Source organism: Mustelus asterias, chromosome 12 (genome assembly GCF_964213995.1).
Source record: "Mustelus asterias chromosome 12, sMusAst1.hap1.1, whole genome shotgun sequence".
Classification (NCBI taxonomy): Eukaryota; Metazoa; Chordata; class Chondrichthyes; order Carcharhiniformes; family Triakidae; genus Mustelus; species Mustelus asterias.
This window is the reverse complement of record NC_135812.1, coordinates 5,977,887-5,995,886: the sequence shown is the minus strand read 5'-3', so window position 1 is coordinate 5,995,886 and position 18,000 is coordinate 5,977,887. Positions and strand designations below refer to the sequence as shown.

Genomic DNA, 18,000 nt, shown 5'->3' with positions numbered 1-18,000 from the left:
CATCTGCCAGACCCTTGCCCACTCACTTAGACTATCTATATCCTTTTGCAGATGTTCAGGATCCTCTGCACGCTTTGCTCTACTACTCATCTTAGTATCATCTGCCAACTTTGACACACTACACTTGGTCCTCAACTCCAAATCATCTATGTAAATTGTAAACAATTGCGGTCCCAACTACTGATCCCTGAGGCACACCACTAATCACTGATCACCAACCAGAAAAGCACCCATTTATCCCTAATCTTTGCTTTCTGTTAGTTAACCAATCCTCTATCCATGCTAATACACTATTCGTAGTGTCGTGCACCTTTATCTTATGCAGCAGCCTTTTGTGTAGCACCTTGTTGAATGCCTTCCAGCAATCCATATACACTACATCCACTGGTTCCTTGTTGTCCACTGCGCTTGTAATGTCCTCAAAGAATTTCACTAAATTAGTTAAGCATGACCTGTCTTTCATGAAGCCATGTTGTGTCTTCCCAATGGGACAGTTTATATCCAGATGTCTTGTTCTTTCTCCCTTGATAGATTCAAGCATTTTCTCCACTACAGAAGTTAAACTAACCGGCCTATGGTTACCCGCCTTTTGACTACCTCCTTTTTTAAACAGTGGCGTCACATTTGCTGTTTTCCAGTCTGCTGGAACCACCCCAAAGTTCAGCAAATTTTGGTAAATTACCACGAGTGCATTTGCTATTTCCCCTGCCATCTCTTTTAGTACCCTGGGATGCATTCCATCAGGGCCAGGAGACTTGTCTACCTTTAGCCCCATTAGCTTAGCGAACACTGCTTCTTTAGTGATGATCATTTCGGGTCCTCACCTGCCATAGCCGCCTTGTCATCAATTTTTGGCATGTTATTTGCCCTCCACTGTGAAGGCCGACACACAATTTAGAATTGGAAAAATAGAAAGGTTATTCTAAACCTGTATCGAATCTTGATTTGACCAGACTTGGGAGTACTACTTGCTGTTCTGCTTCAATATTACAGAAGAGATATGGATGCAATGGAAGGTGGGGGGGGCAAGGAAGATTCATCAGGATGTTAGCAGAAATTTGTGTGTTCATATCAGGAAGGGATTGACAGGGTGGGTCTCTTTTCTCATGAAAAGTGAAGGCTAAGGGGTGACCTAATAGAAGTATTTAAAATTGTGAAAGGATCTGATGGAGTGGATACAGAGAATTTCTGTTTCTTCTTGGGGGAGAGCATAACTACTGGCCATCAATATAAAATAGTGAGCAAGAGATTCAATTGGGAATTCAGAAAAAAAACTAGAATTGTGTGAATGTGGAGTGTTTGAAGCAAAAGTATTTAAGGGAAAGCTGAAGAAGCATATGAAAAAGAAGGGTCATGATAAATTTAGATGAGAAAAATGGGCAAAGCTTGAGTGGAGCATCAGCACCGACGTGGACAGGTTGGACGGAATAACTGTGCCATAATTTTCACCGTTTCTGATTTCAGATTTACAGTTTTTTGTCTTTACTTGCTCACCTTTTTCTTTCCTTTTTTTTCCCCAGCTGTTTACTATTTGAAGCAAATTCAATTGGTTTGTAAATTTAGTTTTTTTAAAAATTAGGTGAAACCCTAAGCTTGACTTTGGGAACCAATATTAAAATAGCAATGACTTGAAAAAGATGACTGATGAGTTTAATTGATTAACATTTTCACCTCGCAGGTAACATAGGCTATGGCAGTAGAGAATCCGGAGGGGTTGCTGAAGAGTGGAGAGTTGGGGAATTTTAATTCAGTTGAAACATTTATTCTGTGCTACAGAAATTTGAGGTGGCCGCCAGGGCTTTGGAATAAATGTATTTAAAATTTAATGAACAAATGCTGGAGAGTTTTGCATGAAGGTTAGTGGGGGCAGGGTAAAGATGACAAAGAACATTTATTGGATTTTTTCAGTTGAACTCGAACATTGAAAAGCATATGATGCATAAATTGGAAACTTAAAATATGCTATCTATTCGATGAATGAGGGAAATACACAACCCACGAGGGTGAAAGTAATGAGCTGTTTATGAAAGAATTATGAAAGAAGCTTTTGTTTCTTTGTTTCGCCATTCCCTTTGGCCCCTGCAGACCAATTCTTCTATCCTTCAACCTCTCCTGACTTTCACCCTATCACAGCTCTTCCTTTAGTCCTTGTCCCACCCACCCCTTGCTCAAAGCCTATTACATCTCTAACTTTTTCCAGATCTGATGAAAGGTCACAGACCTGTTTCTCTCATAGGATCCTACAGTGCAGAAGGAGGCCATTCAGCCCATCGAGTCTGCACCGACCACAATCCCACCCAGGCCCCATCCGCATAACCCTAGCTAGTCCCCCACTCCACAGATGCAACCATAATCTGCTGAGTGTTTCCATCATTTTCAATTTTTATTTCTGATTTCTTGTATCCACAGTATACAATTTTTCAAATTAGTGTTGGTAATTGAAGTTTAATTTTAAAGCCAATGAATCATACTCTGTTTTGAAGTGGTAGTGAACATAATTGCCAAAATTCAATTATTTTAATTCTCCAGTAATATCAGCTGAGTTCAGAATGCCTAGAGCTTCATTTATCTAGAGGGATTACCACTCCCCTTCATTTTGTCCCTTGGCACCCAAAGTCTAGCTATAGCCCATTTGTTGGACAGCAGAGTCTTCTGACCTGCTGTTTGTTGTTAAATGCTCATACTAACTGGATAATTAATCACAACTTGTAATATTTCATTAAAATGCACAAGCACCTGTTCACAGGATAGCTTATAACCAGGCATAGTCTTATACATCAGGCTAGCAAAAGGAAATAATTGCAAATAAAACGTGAAAAGAACGTAAAAGATATCACCCAAGACCCCAGTCCTCTCCTTTGCTCTATCTATAGCTGGCAAGTGCATTAAAATATATTTATTAAGATGTAACATTCCTACACAAACAACATTACTATTCCCCTTTATTGGACAGACCTGTATTTACTCAGAATCCTCAAACTTGACCAGAAGATGGGATATGATGTGAGCTGAGACAACATTTGAAGAGCCGATGCTTGTTTAAACAGGGGTGGAGCCTGATATTACTCACTAATATGATTTATATCTTTCAGCTGTCTCATTAACATTACTGTTGACATAAATGCTGCTTTACTATTGAACAAGGCTGTGTTAGCTGCCAATGCTGTACATGTGCAGTTGCACGCCAATGGTAGGTTAATGGCTGCAATCTTTAGAGGGAGCATGCATGCGTGGCCACTGTCTTTGTAGGAGCAATGTGTGACAAGAACCCAGCTTATTTACTTTCAAGATCGATGTACAATGCATCAAAGTAAAGTGTCTACCAGTACTTTGCAAAATTGTATTTAATTCTGCAACATCATTAGTTCGTTAATCTTTCTTAAACTGAAGAGATTTGCAAATGTGACAGAATTTGCAGACATTTAAAAGCAGAATTCTGCCCCTTCACTAAATCACTAGAATTAGTGAGCTCAGTACTGCATTGGAACAGTTTTCTTTGCTGTCTTGGCTGAATCTTTTGGATTACTGAATACTTAGCAACATATCGTGACGACGGAAATTATTAAGGTGAGCTGAAGCATTGGCATTGTTATTATTCAGGATTGCCCCAGTCACTCTTCGTAAAATACTGTAAAACATTCTCCAAGTGTCAATAAAATGCCTGTGAGCTAGATATTCTGAGCAATCTGCTGACCATGTGATGTGTGGGACCATCGAATCCACAAACTAAGAGCATTGCAATAATCGAGTTGGAAAGCAAAATGAATTGTTGTTGTGCTGGGTAAACTGATGTGTGCATATCATTGGTCCATACATGTGAGGGGCAGTGTGTACCCGCAGACCAGTTATCAGCTGTCATATTGCATCGCAGGAGACAGTGATTGAACAAATGCTCTACTGTTGAACTTGAGACAGGTTTTTTTTCAAAATAGTCAGCATCTAGGTGGGAATGGGATTGAGGGAGCAGCGATAGGTCTCATGAACATAATGAACTTTGAGAAGCCATCCGGGACGATGGGAGTGAGAGTTCAAGAGTTAAGGAAGGTTGGGGTAGGTTTGATCCGGTGAGTAAAAGAAAGGCGAGAGATGCAGCAAAGGCAACTGAAAGGATGGCCTAGTTTTTATAATGTGAGTTATATTCTGCTGGTGGTCGCTTGTGGTATCCTGATTGGTCCTGGTGAAGGTTGCGGTTTAAATTAGAAATTTACTTTGGATATAAAATGGAAATTATTTGCTTGGATCACAACTATTTTTCTTATTGCAGGTACTGGAATGTTACAGTGGTGTGTTTCCCTAAAATGGAAACCTTCATCTTGGGTCATTGGGCAAATGCTGAGCTTTGACATTCCTTCCTTTACTGAATGATTGATTGTCATTTTTCATTATTACCTTTTTCAGTAACAATCACTGATGGTTTCTGTGGAAAAATATCTTGTGATTAAATGGTTTCGTAACATTTCCTCAGGATTCTCCAAAATACTTAACATCCAATGAATTCCTTTTTGAAATGGAATTACTGTTTTTTAGTAAGCAGCTAGATTGCACATAGCAAGGTCTCACAAATACCAATTAAATAATGACTAGCTAATTTTGGAATACAAGGTGGCTAGAATACAAGATTAATTCACTGGCTTCTTTGAATAATGCCATGAGATTTCTTTTTACAGCCACCATAGAGGGCAGATGGGGCCTTGGTTTTGCCCTATTTGAAGGTAATGCCTCCAGTAATGCAGTATTCCCTCAGTGCTGCATTGAAGTGATATTATGAGCTTGGGTCTCATAATTTAAAACCACAGCCTTTTCACTTAAGCAAGAGTGTTGCCACTGAACCAAGCTGACATCAAGCTTCTTTTGTGCTCATCCTACAGAAATATTATTAGAACAATGATCTTAAACCATTTACTTTTTTCTTGGATTGCGATGTTGTCAAAACATCTTCAAATGGTTCAAAATAAAGAACTTCTGGAGTAGAATATCGTATGTAGATTAATCTGGCAGATAATGGTACGGTTTGAAAAATAAATATTGGTGAAGAAACCAGGCTAATCCCCTGAATTTGCATAAAAGATTCTATGACACTAACTCAAGCTCCTATTGTTTAAATAACATTTCATTCAAAGACCAGGCAGAGTGCATTTTGCAGAACTTGAGAGTTTTCCTTAATATAACGGGCACAAAGCATTAACAGTACAGCTTGTGTGGAGGAATAACATCAATTTGGTTTGGTTGGACCAAAAAGCCTGTTTCTGTGAAATCTATGTCTAGATTATGTCCTCAACATCTGGTGAGGGGCTCGGAACTAAAGAGGCATAATCAGGAGGGCCAAGCTGATGTAATAACCTCAAACTATGTGTTTATAAAGATGCAGCTGTATTGTGCAAATTATGAATACTCAAATTTATAGAAACGAGACACTTGAAGCAAAGCAGAAGGGTCTAATGTTTTGGATATTTTAGACAAGCAGGTTTTAACTATTGGGCATTCTTCTCTCTCAGGTACAGACGAGTCTCCGGAACCACTACCTATCCCAACATTTATGTTGGGTTATGAATGCGATTTTCTGGTGTTATCTCCATTTGCATTGCCATACTGGGAGAAACTTCTCCTTGAGCCATATGGATCACAAAGGGATATTGGCTACGTTGTGGTTTGTCCAGAAAACGAGGCACTTTTGAATGGAGCGAGGAGTTTCTTCCGTGATCTGAGTGCAGTCTATGAGGTAAGTTGCCAATCATGATTGATTCATGTGAATATCTTAAATATGTTCAAAACTTAATTTCTTTCACATTGTTAGCTGGTATAATGACAGTTTGATTGATGTACAGCTTCAATGCAGAATTAATGACGAGAATAAAAAAAAATTGTTTGAAATGTAGTCCTGCAGACTTGGGCAGCACAGGCCCATCTCGAAATTGCTTCCTGATGGGATCATGGAAGTGGGGACCAAAGCAGCCTTGAAAATTGCAGCGCAGCCGGTAAATGACTGGTTCTCTCAGCACTGCGTGAATGCTAGCAGTGAAGCATTTTCCAAACTGAAACTTTACGCTCAAGTGTGCCGACATGATCTGGGTAAGTACTTGTGACAGCAGTAAAGGTAATGAAACATCACTTTCGGTTAATTCAGAAGTGAACATATATCTTGATCACTGATGATGGGTCATCCAGCCGTGAAACTTCTCCCTTCACAGATGCTGTCAGATCTGCTGAGATTTTTCAGCATTTTCAGTTTTTGTCTTGTATTGGTTAAGGTTTAAACCTGCTGCTTTCTTTCTTTGAGTCAAGCAAAATATTGTATTGTTACGGGCATGACTGGTCATTGATATATTTAAAGAAAACCTGCAGCAGTTTTGAATCTTTCTGCCTTGTATTCTCCTTGTCTGCTGCTTCTGTTTTTCTTCATTGTGGAATGAGAATCTAACAGAAGTGCAGATTCTGGCTGTCTAGTACTTGTATTGTGGATTGTACAACCATTTTCCTTTTTGCAAATAGGATTCATTTCCTGAAACCTTTTTATTAGTCACTGTTGCCAGTAGCTGCACACCATTATGCAATATTGTTCAAAAGGAGGCCCAAGGATACTTGGATTCACTTTCCCGTTTACTCACATGTGCTGCTTATTCAGTCTTAGATTGTGCGGACATCAGATGTATGCTGGGAATAGAATCAGGAAATGCTGGCAATGCACAGCGCTTTTAGTGGATCCTTCAATAAGAATTAACGTTTCAGATTGGGAACTTTAAAAAAAAATTATTTAGAAGTCTCAACCTGAAAAAATAACTTGCCTCCCCTTTATGGATGCCTGCTTTGATATGCTTTGTGTTTTTGCTTTTATCTGTGCAAATTAGTTCCTTTGATAAATGCCTGAGAGATTTGAAGTTAATAATATATTAAAACAAGCTTATTTCCTCTTTTTTCAGGCCCATTCCTTGCTGGTCAAACATTGGACAGTTCTTTGCTGTCGCAGCCTAACCTAGTTTCCTCTTGTCGGTCCAGTACATCTCAAACTCCAGTACCGGTTCCTGCTGGGGGTTCATCTACCACATCCTCCACCCCTGCTCCTGTACCAGCCAGTACTTTAGCAAACACTGCCATAACAGCCACCGTCACCAGTAGTAATCCATTGAATGTGGTCTCAGCACCTGTAAATGTGGCCAGCGCATCATCAGCAGTAAAGCCGTCTTCCTCCTTTCCTCCATTTACACATTTGAATAATTCCTCCAGTGCTGTGTCTATGCAAGGTTCAGCATCCCAGACTGGGCAGCTAGTCCAGCAGAATAATGGGACATCTGGTGATTCAACAGCGGGTGGAGCAACGCAACAACACCAGGAGCCTCCAGAGAGGTGAGAAGGATGTATTTTGTGTGATGGTAAAAATGTCTACTCACGCAATTGCAATCTAATTCATATACAAATGTTAGGGATGTTAAAGCTAGCCATTTGTTATAACTTGTTTGTCATCATTATTACTGGATGCAAACTAGATTATAAGGAACTTGGTTTCCTCCTTATCCTGTATATAAAATGGTTAATTGGACTGTCCACAGGTGTTTGAAATGCAAATTATAAATATTGTCACAGTGCACTGGATTGACATCAGACAATCACTTAATAGGAACAGGACAAGGCCATTCAGCCCCACTAGCCTGTTCTGCCATTCAGTAAGATTACGACTGATCCCTTACTCCATCTACCCATGAAGCCATTCAGCTCCCTGAGCCTGAAGCGTTTCATATCCTAACTCCATCTACCACCTTGGCCCATCTTCATTGGTTAACAAAAATCTGTCAATCTCCAATTTAAAATTATGTAAGCTAGTATAGAAATATTTCCTAACTTCACTCTTGACTGCCTCTGCTTGGGTTTGAAGGTGATGTCCACTTGCTCTGCATACCTTCACTGGTGGAAAACTTTGCTCTGTCTTTTCCTTATTAGTTCCTTCCAAAATACAGAAACTTGAATATAATCACCCATTAACCTTCCATGTTCCAGAGGGTACAAGTCTAGTTTATGAAATCATAATTTAATCTTTGGCCCTCTGGCGAATCTGTGCTGTACTTCTGCCAAAGTTGATGTATCCTTTCTAAGGTGTGGTACCCAGAACTGTAAAATACTCTGATCATAATCAGGCTTTATCATGGTCATTTAGGGCACAGAAGAAAGCTTGTTGGCCATTTGGCTCCTCGCGTCAGATTTGCCATTTGATAAGATCATGGCTGATCTGATTGTCAACGTTAAAAATATTCCCACCTCCACGGCTGTCTGGGGAAGTGAATTCCACATACTAATAATCCTCTGAAGAAACAATGGGATACTAATTATCACCCTAAATGGGATTCCCCCCATTTTTAAACCATGTTCCCTCAATCTGGTGACTCCCCCAAAAGAAAACATCCCTTCCGCATCCACTTTGTCAAGTCCCTTGAAGATCTTGTATGTTTCAATGTGATGACTTCTCATTCTTCTTAACTCCAGTGGATTCAGGCCCAACCTTTCCAATCTTATGGAATCACTCAAGTGAGCCTTCTCTGCACTGCTTCAATGCAATTATATCCTTTCTTAAATATGGGGACCAAAACCATACATAGCACTCCAGATGTGGTCTGATCAATGCCCCGCACAATTGTAGCAAAGTCCTCTAATTTTATATTTCATTACCCTTGCAATCAAAGCCAACATCCTATTTGCCTTCCTAATCACTTCCTGCAACTGCATACTAACTTTTTGTATTCGTGCATCAAGGACACAAAGATCCTTCTGTACTGCAGAATTCTGCAATCTCTCCATTTAAATAATGTGCTACTTTTCTATTCTTCCTACCAAAGTGGACAAGTTCATATTTTTTCACATTATACTCCATTTGCCACTTAACATATCTATATTCCTTTGCAAACACTTTGTCTTCTTCACAATCTACTCTTCTACCTGTCTTTGTATCATCAGCAAATTTAGCAACCGTACATTCAGTCCCTTCATCATTGAAATAGATTGTAAATAGTTGAGACCTTGGCATTGATCCCTGTGGCACTCTACTAGTTAAAGCCTGCCAAACCAAAAATGACCCATTTATTCCGACTTGCTGTCCCCTATTAGCTACCAGTCCTCTTATACATGCTAACATGTTGCCTCCTACACCAAGAGTTCCTATTTTGTGTAGTCACCTTTAGTGTGGAACCATGTCAAAATGCCTTTTGGAAATTCAAGTACACCACATCTACAGGTTCCCCTACATCCATTTTGTCTGTTACTTTCTCAAATTAATCGAACACAATTTTTCTTTCACCAATGTATTGGCAAATGCTGACTATTAGCTGAATTTAGACTGCCCAAACATGTACATCTTGGGATCTTTCCAATCTGCTATCCTAAGATTTGGATCCCTTCACAATGAACTGGATTTAGTTCAAGTCCGAGAAGAGGAAGACATTGATTGATGCAGTGCTTCCCAGTTTCCAGAAAATACCTTTATCGTATTATTAATGAAGCAACTTGGATAATTATGTGCTGCCTTTGTTGTGCTAGGATATGTGCTGATTTGATTTTTATACTTTATATCTACATTGCAGTACCATGGAAAGGGATAAAATTGGTGTCCCGACAGAGGGGGAGTCTCATGCCATCAATTACCCACCATCCATTGTTGTGTACATTGTGGATCCTTTTACTTACAATTCAGAGGATGAAAGGTCATCATCTTCAAATGTTTGGACGCTCGGCCTATTGCGTTGTTACCTGGAGATGATTCATTTTTTACCACAGAACATCAAGAATGCAATATCTGTGCAGGTGAGTGTAGTTCTTTCAAATGTAGAATGATCAAATAAATGATTTAAAGTGTAAGGTTTTATATTTGTAGAAGAGGTAGTAACGTATTGCATTTTATAATGTGTTTCCTCTATCCTGGTACAAATTACTTTTAGCATTCAGAGAACTGGGTCTTATTCCACTTTTAAGAACTGCATGTGATGTAACTTCACTTGAAACCAAGCCAAAACTACTACTTTGAACCCATGTAATGGATTTAGCACTCATTGTTTTACCATACTCTACAAGGTGGTATGAATGGATTTACACAGCCGTGATTTCCCTAGATTTGGAGGGCCACATCACCCTATTTACTCCTAAGTTCCTTTCCAGTGGCTCGTTGCAAAACAATTGACAGAAGTTAAAAGCAAAATACTGCAGATGCTGGAATCTGAAACAAAAACAGGAATGCTGGGAAACCTCAGCAGGTCTGACAGCATCTGTGGGGAGAGAATAGAGCCAACGTTTCGAGTCTAGACTTGAGACACTGGCTCTCTCCTCTCTTCACAGATGCGGTCAGACCTGCTGAAGTTTTCCAGCGTTTTCTGTTTTTGAATTGTGAGGTTTATGGGTATACCAACCTCGCCGTTCACTCAGCCAAAGTACATGGTTTTATGAAAAGCTTAGAAATCTTTTTTGTTCAAGCCACATTTGTCATTTTGCACTTCCCTTTTTTCTTCTTCATGCTAATTCTGAGGCCCTTTAATGCTATTCTAATGATTTCCCTAGCTGCACGAATTATTTTTGCCTTTGTTCTTTTGCTCAGATGATCTTATTGTATTTATCTCTGGTGAACAATGTCTTGGAGAATTAATTAATTCTTACAAAAATTCACAAACCTTTTAGGTAGAATTGTATTGTAACACTATCACTGGATAGTCTATTAGATATTAAAATAACTCCAATAATAATTATCCATTTTGGCTCCTTACCGGAGAGAGGATAGAAGCTGATTCCTGGATGAAAGGGTTATCTTATGAGGAAAGGTTGGACAGGTTGGGCCTGTATCCATTAGAGTTTAGAAGAATGAGAGTTGATGTTATTGAAACATCCTGAGGGGGCTTGGACAGGGTGGATGCTGAAAGAATGTTTCCCCTTGTGGGAAAAACTAAGGGCGGCACAGTGGTTAGCACTGCTGCCCCACAACGCCAGGGACCCAATTCTGGCCTCAGGCCACTGTCAGTGTGGAGTTTGTACTTTCTCTCCGTGTCTGTGTGGGTTTCGTCCGGGTGCTCCGGTTTCCTCCCACACTCCAAAGATGTGCGGGTTAGGCTGATCGGCCATGCTAAATTGCCCCTTAGTGTCGGGGGATTAGAAGGGTAAATATGTGGGGAATGGGAATAGGGCCTGGGTGGGATTATTGTTGGTACAGGCTCAATGGGCTGAATGACCTCCTTCTGCACTGTAGGGATTCTATGATTCTAGCTAGGGACACTTTGAAAATAAGGTGATTCCTATTTAAGACAGAGATTAGGAGACATATTATCTACCAAGGGTCAGTTGTGGAATTTTTTTGCAGAGAGCAGTTGAGTTTGGATCATGAATATTTTAAAGGCTGAATTAGAGTCTGAAATGACAAGGGAATCAAAAGGTTAAAGGGGATAGACAGTAGAGTTGAGGCCACAATCCAACCGGCCATGATCTTATCAAATGGCTGAGCCAGCAATGCCCATATCCTGTTTTTAAAAAAATATTTTTTAAAAAATGGAATAGGCTCAAGGGGCCAAATGGCCTGCTTCTCCTAATTTGTATGTTCGTATATGTTCCGGTATTTGGAACTGTTGAGTTATATCACAATTAATTCAAAACTCTCTATTTGATTAAGCAGGAAATGTTTGGATTGAGCCACTTGTTTGAACAGTGTTTTCTCAGCTTGTGCATATGTAATCTGTTTGTTTTGATCTCTGTAGTCTTTTGCGGCACAGAATCTGAACAAAATAATGGATGTGTGTGTATTTGTAACCAAACTATTCCTGTGCCAGTACCAGCTGGCCTGAGGACAAGAGAGTGGCTGACTCTTGTTAGTTCAGATGCTTAACGATTGATCAGAACTCTATGATTTTGTGGTGTTTCAATTAAATACTAACATCAATTATCACTTCAGTGGATTTTTTGTTTTGGGTGAGGCAGGAGGACGTAAATGGGAGTATTGTGTTAGTGTGTTTCAAGAATGCTGCTGGTTGTGGCATGAAGTGTAAGAAGTTGGTTTTGCCCCAAAACACATTGATAGATCCAGTTAAGTCAGTTAGCAGAGCAACATTTAAAAGAAGTAGTGCTTAGCTGGGGAAGGGACAATCCATTTGTGCTGATTGTAATGTCTAGTGGCTAGCATAGGAGTAACAGAGGGGGCACAGTGGCACAGAATTTGCACTGCTGCCTCACAGCGCCAGAGACCCGGGTTCAGGCATATATGTGGGGTTATGGGGTTTGGGGCTGGGTGGGATTGTTGGGATGTGGAGATTGTTGGTGCAGGCTTGATAGGCTGAATGGCCTCCTTCTGCACTGTAGAGATTCTATGAACAGAGGGGCTAACATAAGAATAACAGAGGCCAAAGTGTTGTTCTTTAGGTCAGATGATGCTGCAGTATGTTGCGACTGAGCAAAAACAGTCTAAAGACATAGGAAAATCATGATTGTCATGAAATTAAAGTACTGTGTGCAATTTTGGTCCCCTTATTTGCGGAAGGATGTATTGGCCTTGGAGGGAGTACAGAGAAGGTTCACCAGGTTGATACCAGAGATGAGGGGGTTAGCTTATGAGGAGAGATTGAGTAGATTGGGCCTGTACACGTTGGAGTTTAGAAGGCTAGGGGAGATCTTATAGAGACATATAAGATAATGAAGGGGCTAGACAGGGGAGAGGCAGAAAGGAAACCAGAACTAGAGGACAGAGCCTCAAAATAAGGGGGAGTCAGTGTAGGACCGAGTTGAGGAGGAACTTCTTCTCTCAGAGGGTAGTGAATCTTTGGAATTCTCTGCCCATTGAAACAGTGGAGGCTACCTCGTTAAATATGTTTAAGTCACAGGTAGATAGATTTCTGATCAATAAGGGAATTAAGGGTTCTGGGGAGCGGGTGGGTAAGTGGAACTAAACCACTATCAGATCAGCCATGATCTTATTGAATGGCGGGGCAGGCTCGAGGGGCTGGATGGCCTACTCCTGCTCCTATTTCTTATGTTCTTATTAAAAGTTTCCATATTGTTGTTGTTATATGGTTCCTCTTGCAGTGAATGAGATGTTCATCTGATCTAGAGTTTCCATTTTCAATATATCATATTCAATCAAGCAACTGTGAGGACAGGGCAACATCAAATTGGAAAGTGCGAATGGGTTGTCAGATTTCTGATGTGCAAAAGGAACATTGGAACAGGGTAAACTGTTCAGCCCCTTTTAGCCTGTTCCACCATTCAATGGAATATTGACCATTTTGCATGCCATAGCTCCATGTCTTTTAATAGCCTTTAACGAGCAAAAATCTGCTCACCTCAAACTATAAATTGGACATTGAACTGCAGCATTTTCTGAATTTTTTTTTTCTGTGCGTTTCACACTTTTACCTTCCTTTGCATGAAGAAGTGCTTCCTAACTTCACTCCTGAATGGTCGGGCTCTGATTTTAAGGTTATGATCCTTTTTTCCAAAATTCCCCCACCAGCAGAATTTGTTTCCCTACCATCTTCCTTAAAAGGTTTCAATCATTTCACCCTTTAACCGTCCCTTGGATCCCTGGTAACAGTCTGTTGAAAATGTGCTGCGCCAATGCCCATATATCATTTCTATAATGCACAAAAACAATGAACACAGTACACAGATTTGTCTAACCAGGGCTTTGTATAGCTGTAGCAAAACCTCCTCCCCTTTTATATTGCAACCCTCTAGTCACAGAAGGTAAGATTCCATTAACTTTTTTGATTATTTTAGTGTACAAGAGCAAAATACTGCAGATGGTGGAAATCTGAAATAAAAGCAGAAGGTGCTGGAAATATTCAGCCGGGAGGTATATGTGGAAAGGGAAACACAAAGTTAATGGGCAGAATTTTATATTTCCTTGCTGGTGGGTTTACAGGTGGGAGGTGGGCATGTAAAATTCCCCAGGTGACCTTCCTGCTACCCCCTCACCTGTCCTGACCTGTCTTGCACGTTTAGTGAGCTGAGTGAGGACCAGGGCAGCCCTGTTGCCTTCGTCCTAATCGAAGCCCTGAAGTGGCCAATTATTGAGCTACTTTCCTGTCTGGTCTCTTGAATTGTGGCTCTTAAATTACCTTTAAGCTCCGTTGCTTCTAGTTTTTTATCACGTATTTTGGTACTGGATGGATAACCTCACGTTCTGTACATTGCTTAAGCCTCTATTTGGGACTCGATGAGACCAAGTTGGCGGACAGTCATTTTGATATAACAGCTTGAGCATTTGTGGAGTAATAAGGCAGCTTAGACACAGATTGACTCTAGGTCTGAGCTGCGTGCAGGACCCTTTCGGAGAGCCCTTTTATCCCTCTGGCTCTGGTATCCAGGATTTCTCCTTCCATATTTGTAAAGGAAATTGATTTGCACCATTCCTGACACACATCTAATGCAGCATTCATAATTACATCAAAGATGATCGGTGCATAATCAGGAGCTACCCCCTGAGCTACATTAACAAAGTCTAAGGTGATTTGAATTCTAAATTGTTCTTTGGCAACACAATTATGATCAGTGTAGTAATGCAGTCAAAAATGTGCAAACAGTCTAGTCATTTTGCCTTGTTCTTTTCCTGTCTCTTGTTGTTAAACTGTATATTCTATAGACAGACTCAATATGTTAAACAGTTCTAAGCTTCATTTAATCATTTTGAATTGTTCAACCTTCTTACCTGTGATCTTTCTAGTTTCATACAACAGCTTATCCCTAACCATGGCATGACATGGGCGGCACGGTAGCACAGTGGTTAGCACTGCTGCTTCACAGCTCCAGGGTCCTGGGTTCGATTCCCGGCTCGGGTCACTGTCTGTGTGGAGTTTGCACATTCTCCTCGTGTTTGCGTGGGTTTCCCCCGGGTGCTCCGGTTTCCTCCCACAGTCCAAAGATGTGCGGGTTAGGTTGATTGGCCAGGTTAAAATTGTCCCTGAGATGCGCAGGTTAGAGGGATTAGCGGGTAAATATGTGGGGGTAGGGCCTGGGTGGGATTGTGGTCGGTGCAGACTCGATGGGCCGAATGGCCTCCTTCTGCACTGTAGGGTTTCTATGATTTCTATGATTTCTATGATTTCTATGACATCCTTTATTTACATCTGAGTCATTGTAAACTACTCACATTCACATTCTCACTCACTGTCCCTCCTCTCAAATTGGTGGGAACCTTTAAATTTATTATTATATGGCAGCTAGTGCTACGGAAAGGGGGCATGACATTACTTCCTCCGGTGATCCTGCACCGTGTAGAAGGCCTTCAGATGTAACTGTGCTGCGCATTTCTCAGCAGGCCCAGGTTGGAAGCCTGGGTGAGAAATGTGCATCTCCAGCAATCTGATGTTGATTGCCACCCAGTGGAAGATTAGGTCCAGTGTCATTTTATACTTCTATTTACACTGCTTTCTATTGTACTAAATCTTTAACGAATAATTGAGGCTCCAATACAGATTACCTTTTGGCAGTGCTGGTTAGAGGATGGGAGGAAATAGAAAGACAAGCTGTGGTATCTGGTTCTTCTTTGTTATCCAGTTCCCAATGTTTGAAGGGGCAGTTATGAGGGCTAGCTTTGACTTCTGCCTTTCTTCTCTGTGCTACCTCTTATAGACAATTGTCACAGCTTTTGCGACTGTTTCTGAAGCTGTTTGATGAAGAAATGCTGTCTGGGAAAATAACTAAACGATGTCCAGGATTGTGGAACATCACAGCATAAATGCTGCTTCCCTGGAGGGAGCGATAGTTCCCTCCTCATCGTTGTTAATAACTGTTCTGATCTAGTGAGTTACAGAATAGTACAAAGACATCAAAGAGAAAAGAATGACTTGAATTTTTGATGCACCTTTCACAATCTCAGGATATTTAAAGTGTTTTTACAGCCAGTGGTGTACTTTAAGTGTAATCACTATTGTAATGTGGAAATGAGTTTCCAGTCTCTGGAATGGCCCTTATTTCTCCTCTGATGGAAAGACCAAAAAGCCTGGTCCCATTACATTTCTCTTGCATGCTCCAGGAGTGGAAGCGACCTGTTGCCTGAGCTTAAACATTCAAGCAGGGCTTGGTGCATCTCATTGAGGCTGGAATTTTTCCAAGTATTAGAGTAAGATTTTAATGAGGCTTACTTGTTTAAGACTTCTAACAAACTGGGCCTGGGTTAAGTTCCAAATTAAAAAAAAATCTATCTTTTTCTTCACAGATTGTTCCATGTCAGTATCTATTGCAACCTGTGAAAAATGATGACCGGCACCTGTATTCCCAGCACCTTAAATCATTGGCATTTTCTGTGTTCACTCAATGTCGGAGATCTTTACCACCCTCCACCTATGTCAAAGCACTGACTGGCTTTGGCCCAGGATTGGCCTTAGACAGCACCTTAAAGAGTCCAGATGTAAGTAATGTGTCTCTGTTTTTTTAAAAAACTCTTTGTTCCACGTTCTCCACATCCCCTGGTCCACTTCTGATTCACTCCAGGGAAAAAGCCACCAATGTGGCCACCATGGATATGTCTGTTATTCTGTCCAGGTCTAGCATGGAATCTGTTGTTTCTACATTGTTTTTTAAAAAATTCTCATGGCTGTCTGTAAGAATTGGATCATGTAGATTTTCCCTTGGGCCAGAGTGGTATGGTCCTGATAAAACATTTGCTTTGCATTTTTGAGGTGCTCTGCTTAAAAATAGGGATGCCAGCAGGCAAGATTTTTTTAATGTTCTGATTTCTGATGCACTGAGTGGAGAAAATGACTGCGTCAACCCCTTTTGTAAATATTATAATTACTCCTTGTCAGTAAAAGATGGCCATGAACACTGAACAAAACATTTGTCATCACAACACTCAGGATTGCAGCACTTACCTTGGGGTGTCTGTGGCTGAGAGAGAATAGTATTGAGCTTAACCTGCATGTAGTGTGATAAAAAGCCTTATTTTAAAAATGGAGATTATTCAGAAAAGATCTGGAGTATTTTGACACCGTATCTCCATTGGATTTGAGCACAATGGGCATCTTGCTAGTCCTGCTTATGTATAGGTATCCATAGATATCAGAGCACAGATGAAGCCTATCTGTTGATAGCAGTGCCCAACTAGAGACTGGGCATAGAATCCAAATCAGCAAAGCATGCCCCCAGCTTAACTGGCAGCACTCACCGCTGGTCTCAATTTAAGTCCCACTAGTTAAGACCATTACCATGGGACACCTTTACCCTGTAGGCAGTGTTGGATGCTGAAGAAGTCCTGGCATCATCCCGCACTGGCTCACTGGCAGTGAGGAGGTTCAAGTGCTGTAGTGCAGCTCAAGAATGTCTCTGCTATCTAGCAGTATCTGTCCATTCTATTGGATGCCACGTGCAGGGTAAGTCCAACTACTGCACAATTCTAATATATCCCCTAACTAGAGTGAATGTCCTTAACATGTAAATCCCCTTTGAAACTTTAATCCCTGTTAAAACATAGGGAAATGGGATGACTCGGACCTCCCTGTTATGGATCACCGAGGTGTGCTTACTCACTGAACTATTTGTGGAGCTGAAATGCTTAAAATGTGACCTAATTCTGAACCTATCGTTTCTTTTTGCTACAGAGACCAGAGCATTTACGGATTTACAGCCCGCCATTTATCTTGGCTCCAGTGAAGGATAAGCAGACTGAGCTTGGAGAGACGTTTGGAGAGGCTAGCCAGAAGTACAATGTTCTTTTTGTTGGCTATTGCTTGTCACATGATCAGAGGTGGTTGCTTGGAACATGTACAGATCTCTATGGAGAATTGCTGGAAACCTGCGTTATTAATATAGATGTACCAAACAGGTATGTAGACAACTGAAAAACAGCAAAATACAGACTAATTCACCAGTCTAGTCAGAGAGTTCTTGCTTGCAGCCCAGACTGGCAGTTGTTTACAGAAAGGAACAGATGATTCTGTTTAGACCAGGTGTACCTCCCAGTTTGTTTTCACATAAAAAGATTAGTATATCTGGAAGGTGCATTGAAAAAAAAAGCAGGCGTTAGAGACACATACTGGCAACATATGGAGAGTTATG

General features: G+C 40.8%; 1 protein-coding gene across 1 annotated transcript in view; it reads left to right on the top strand.

Annotated features, from left to right (window-relative positions):
* med13a (mediator complex subunit 13a) overlaps positions 1 to 18,000 on the top strand; it is a 174,486-nt gene that overhangs the window by 139,026 nt on the left and 17,460 nt on the right. Inside the window, exons 19-24 of the mRNA XM_078224634.1 lie at positions 5,496 to 5,719; positions 5,877 to 6,069; positions 6,918 to 7,341; positions 9,564 to 9,783; positions 16,163 to 16,354; positions 17,544 to 17,767. Coding sequence (XP_078080760.1) covers positions 5,496 to 5,719; positions 5,877 to 6,069; positions 6,918 to 7,341; positions 9,564 to 9,783; positions 16,163 to 16,354; positions 17,544 to 17,767 — 1,477 coding nt within the window. The remainder of the gene's footprint in view (positions 1 to 5,495; positions 5,720 to 5,876; positions 6,070 to 6,917; positions 7,342 to 9,563; positions 9,784 to 16,162; positions 16,355 to 17,543; positions 17,768 to 18,000) is intronic.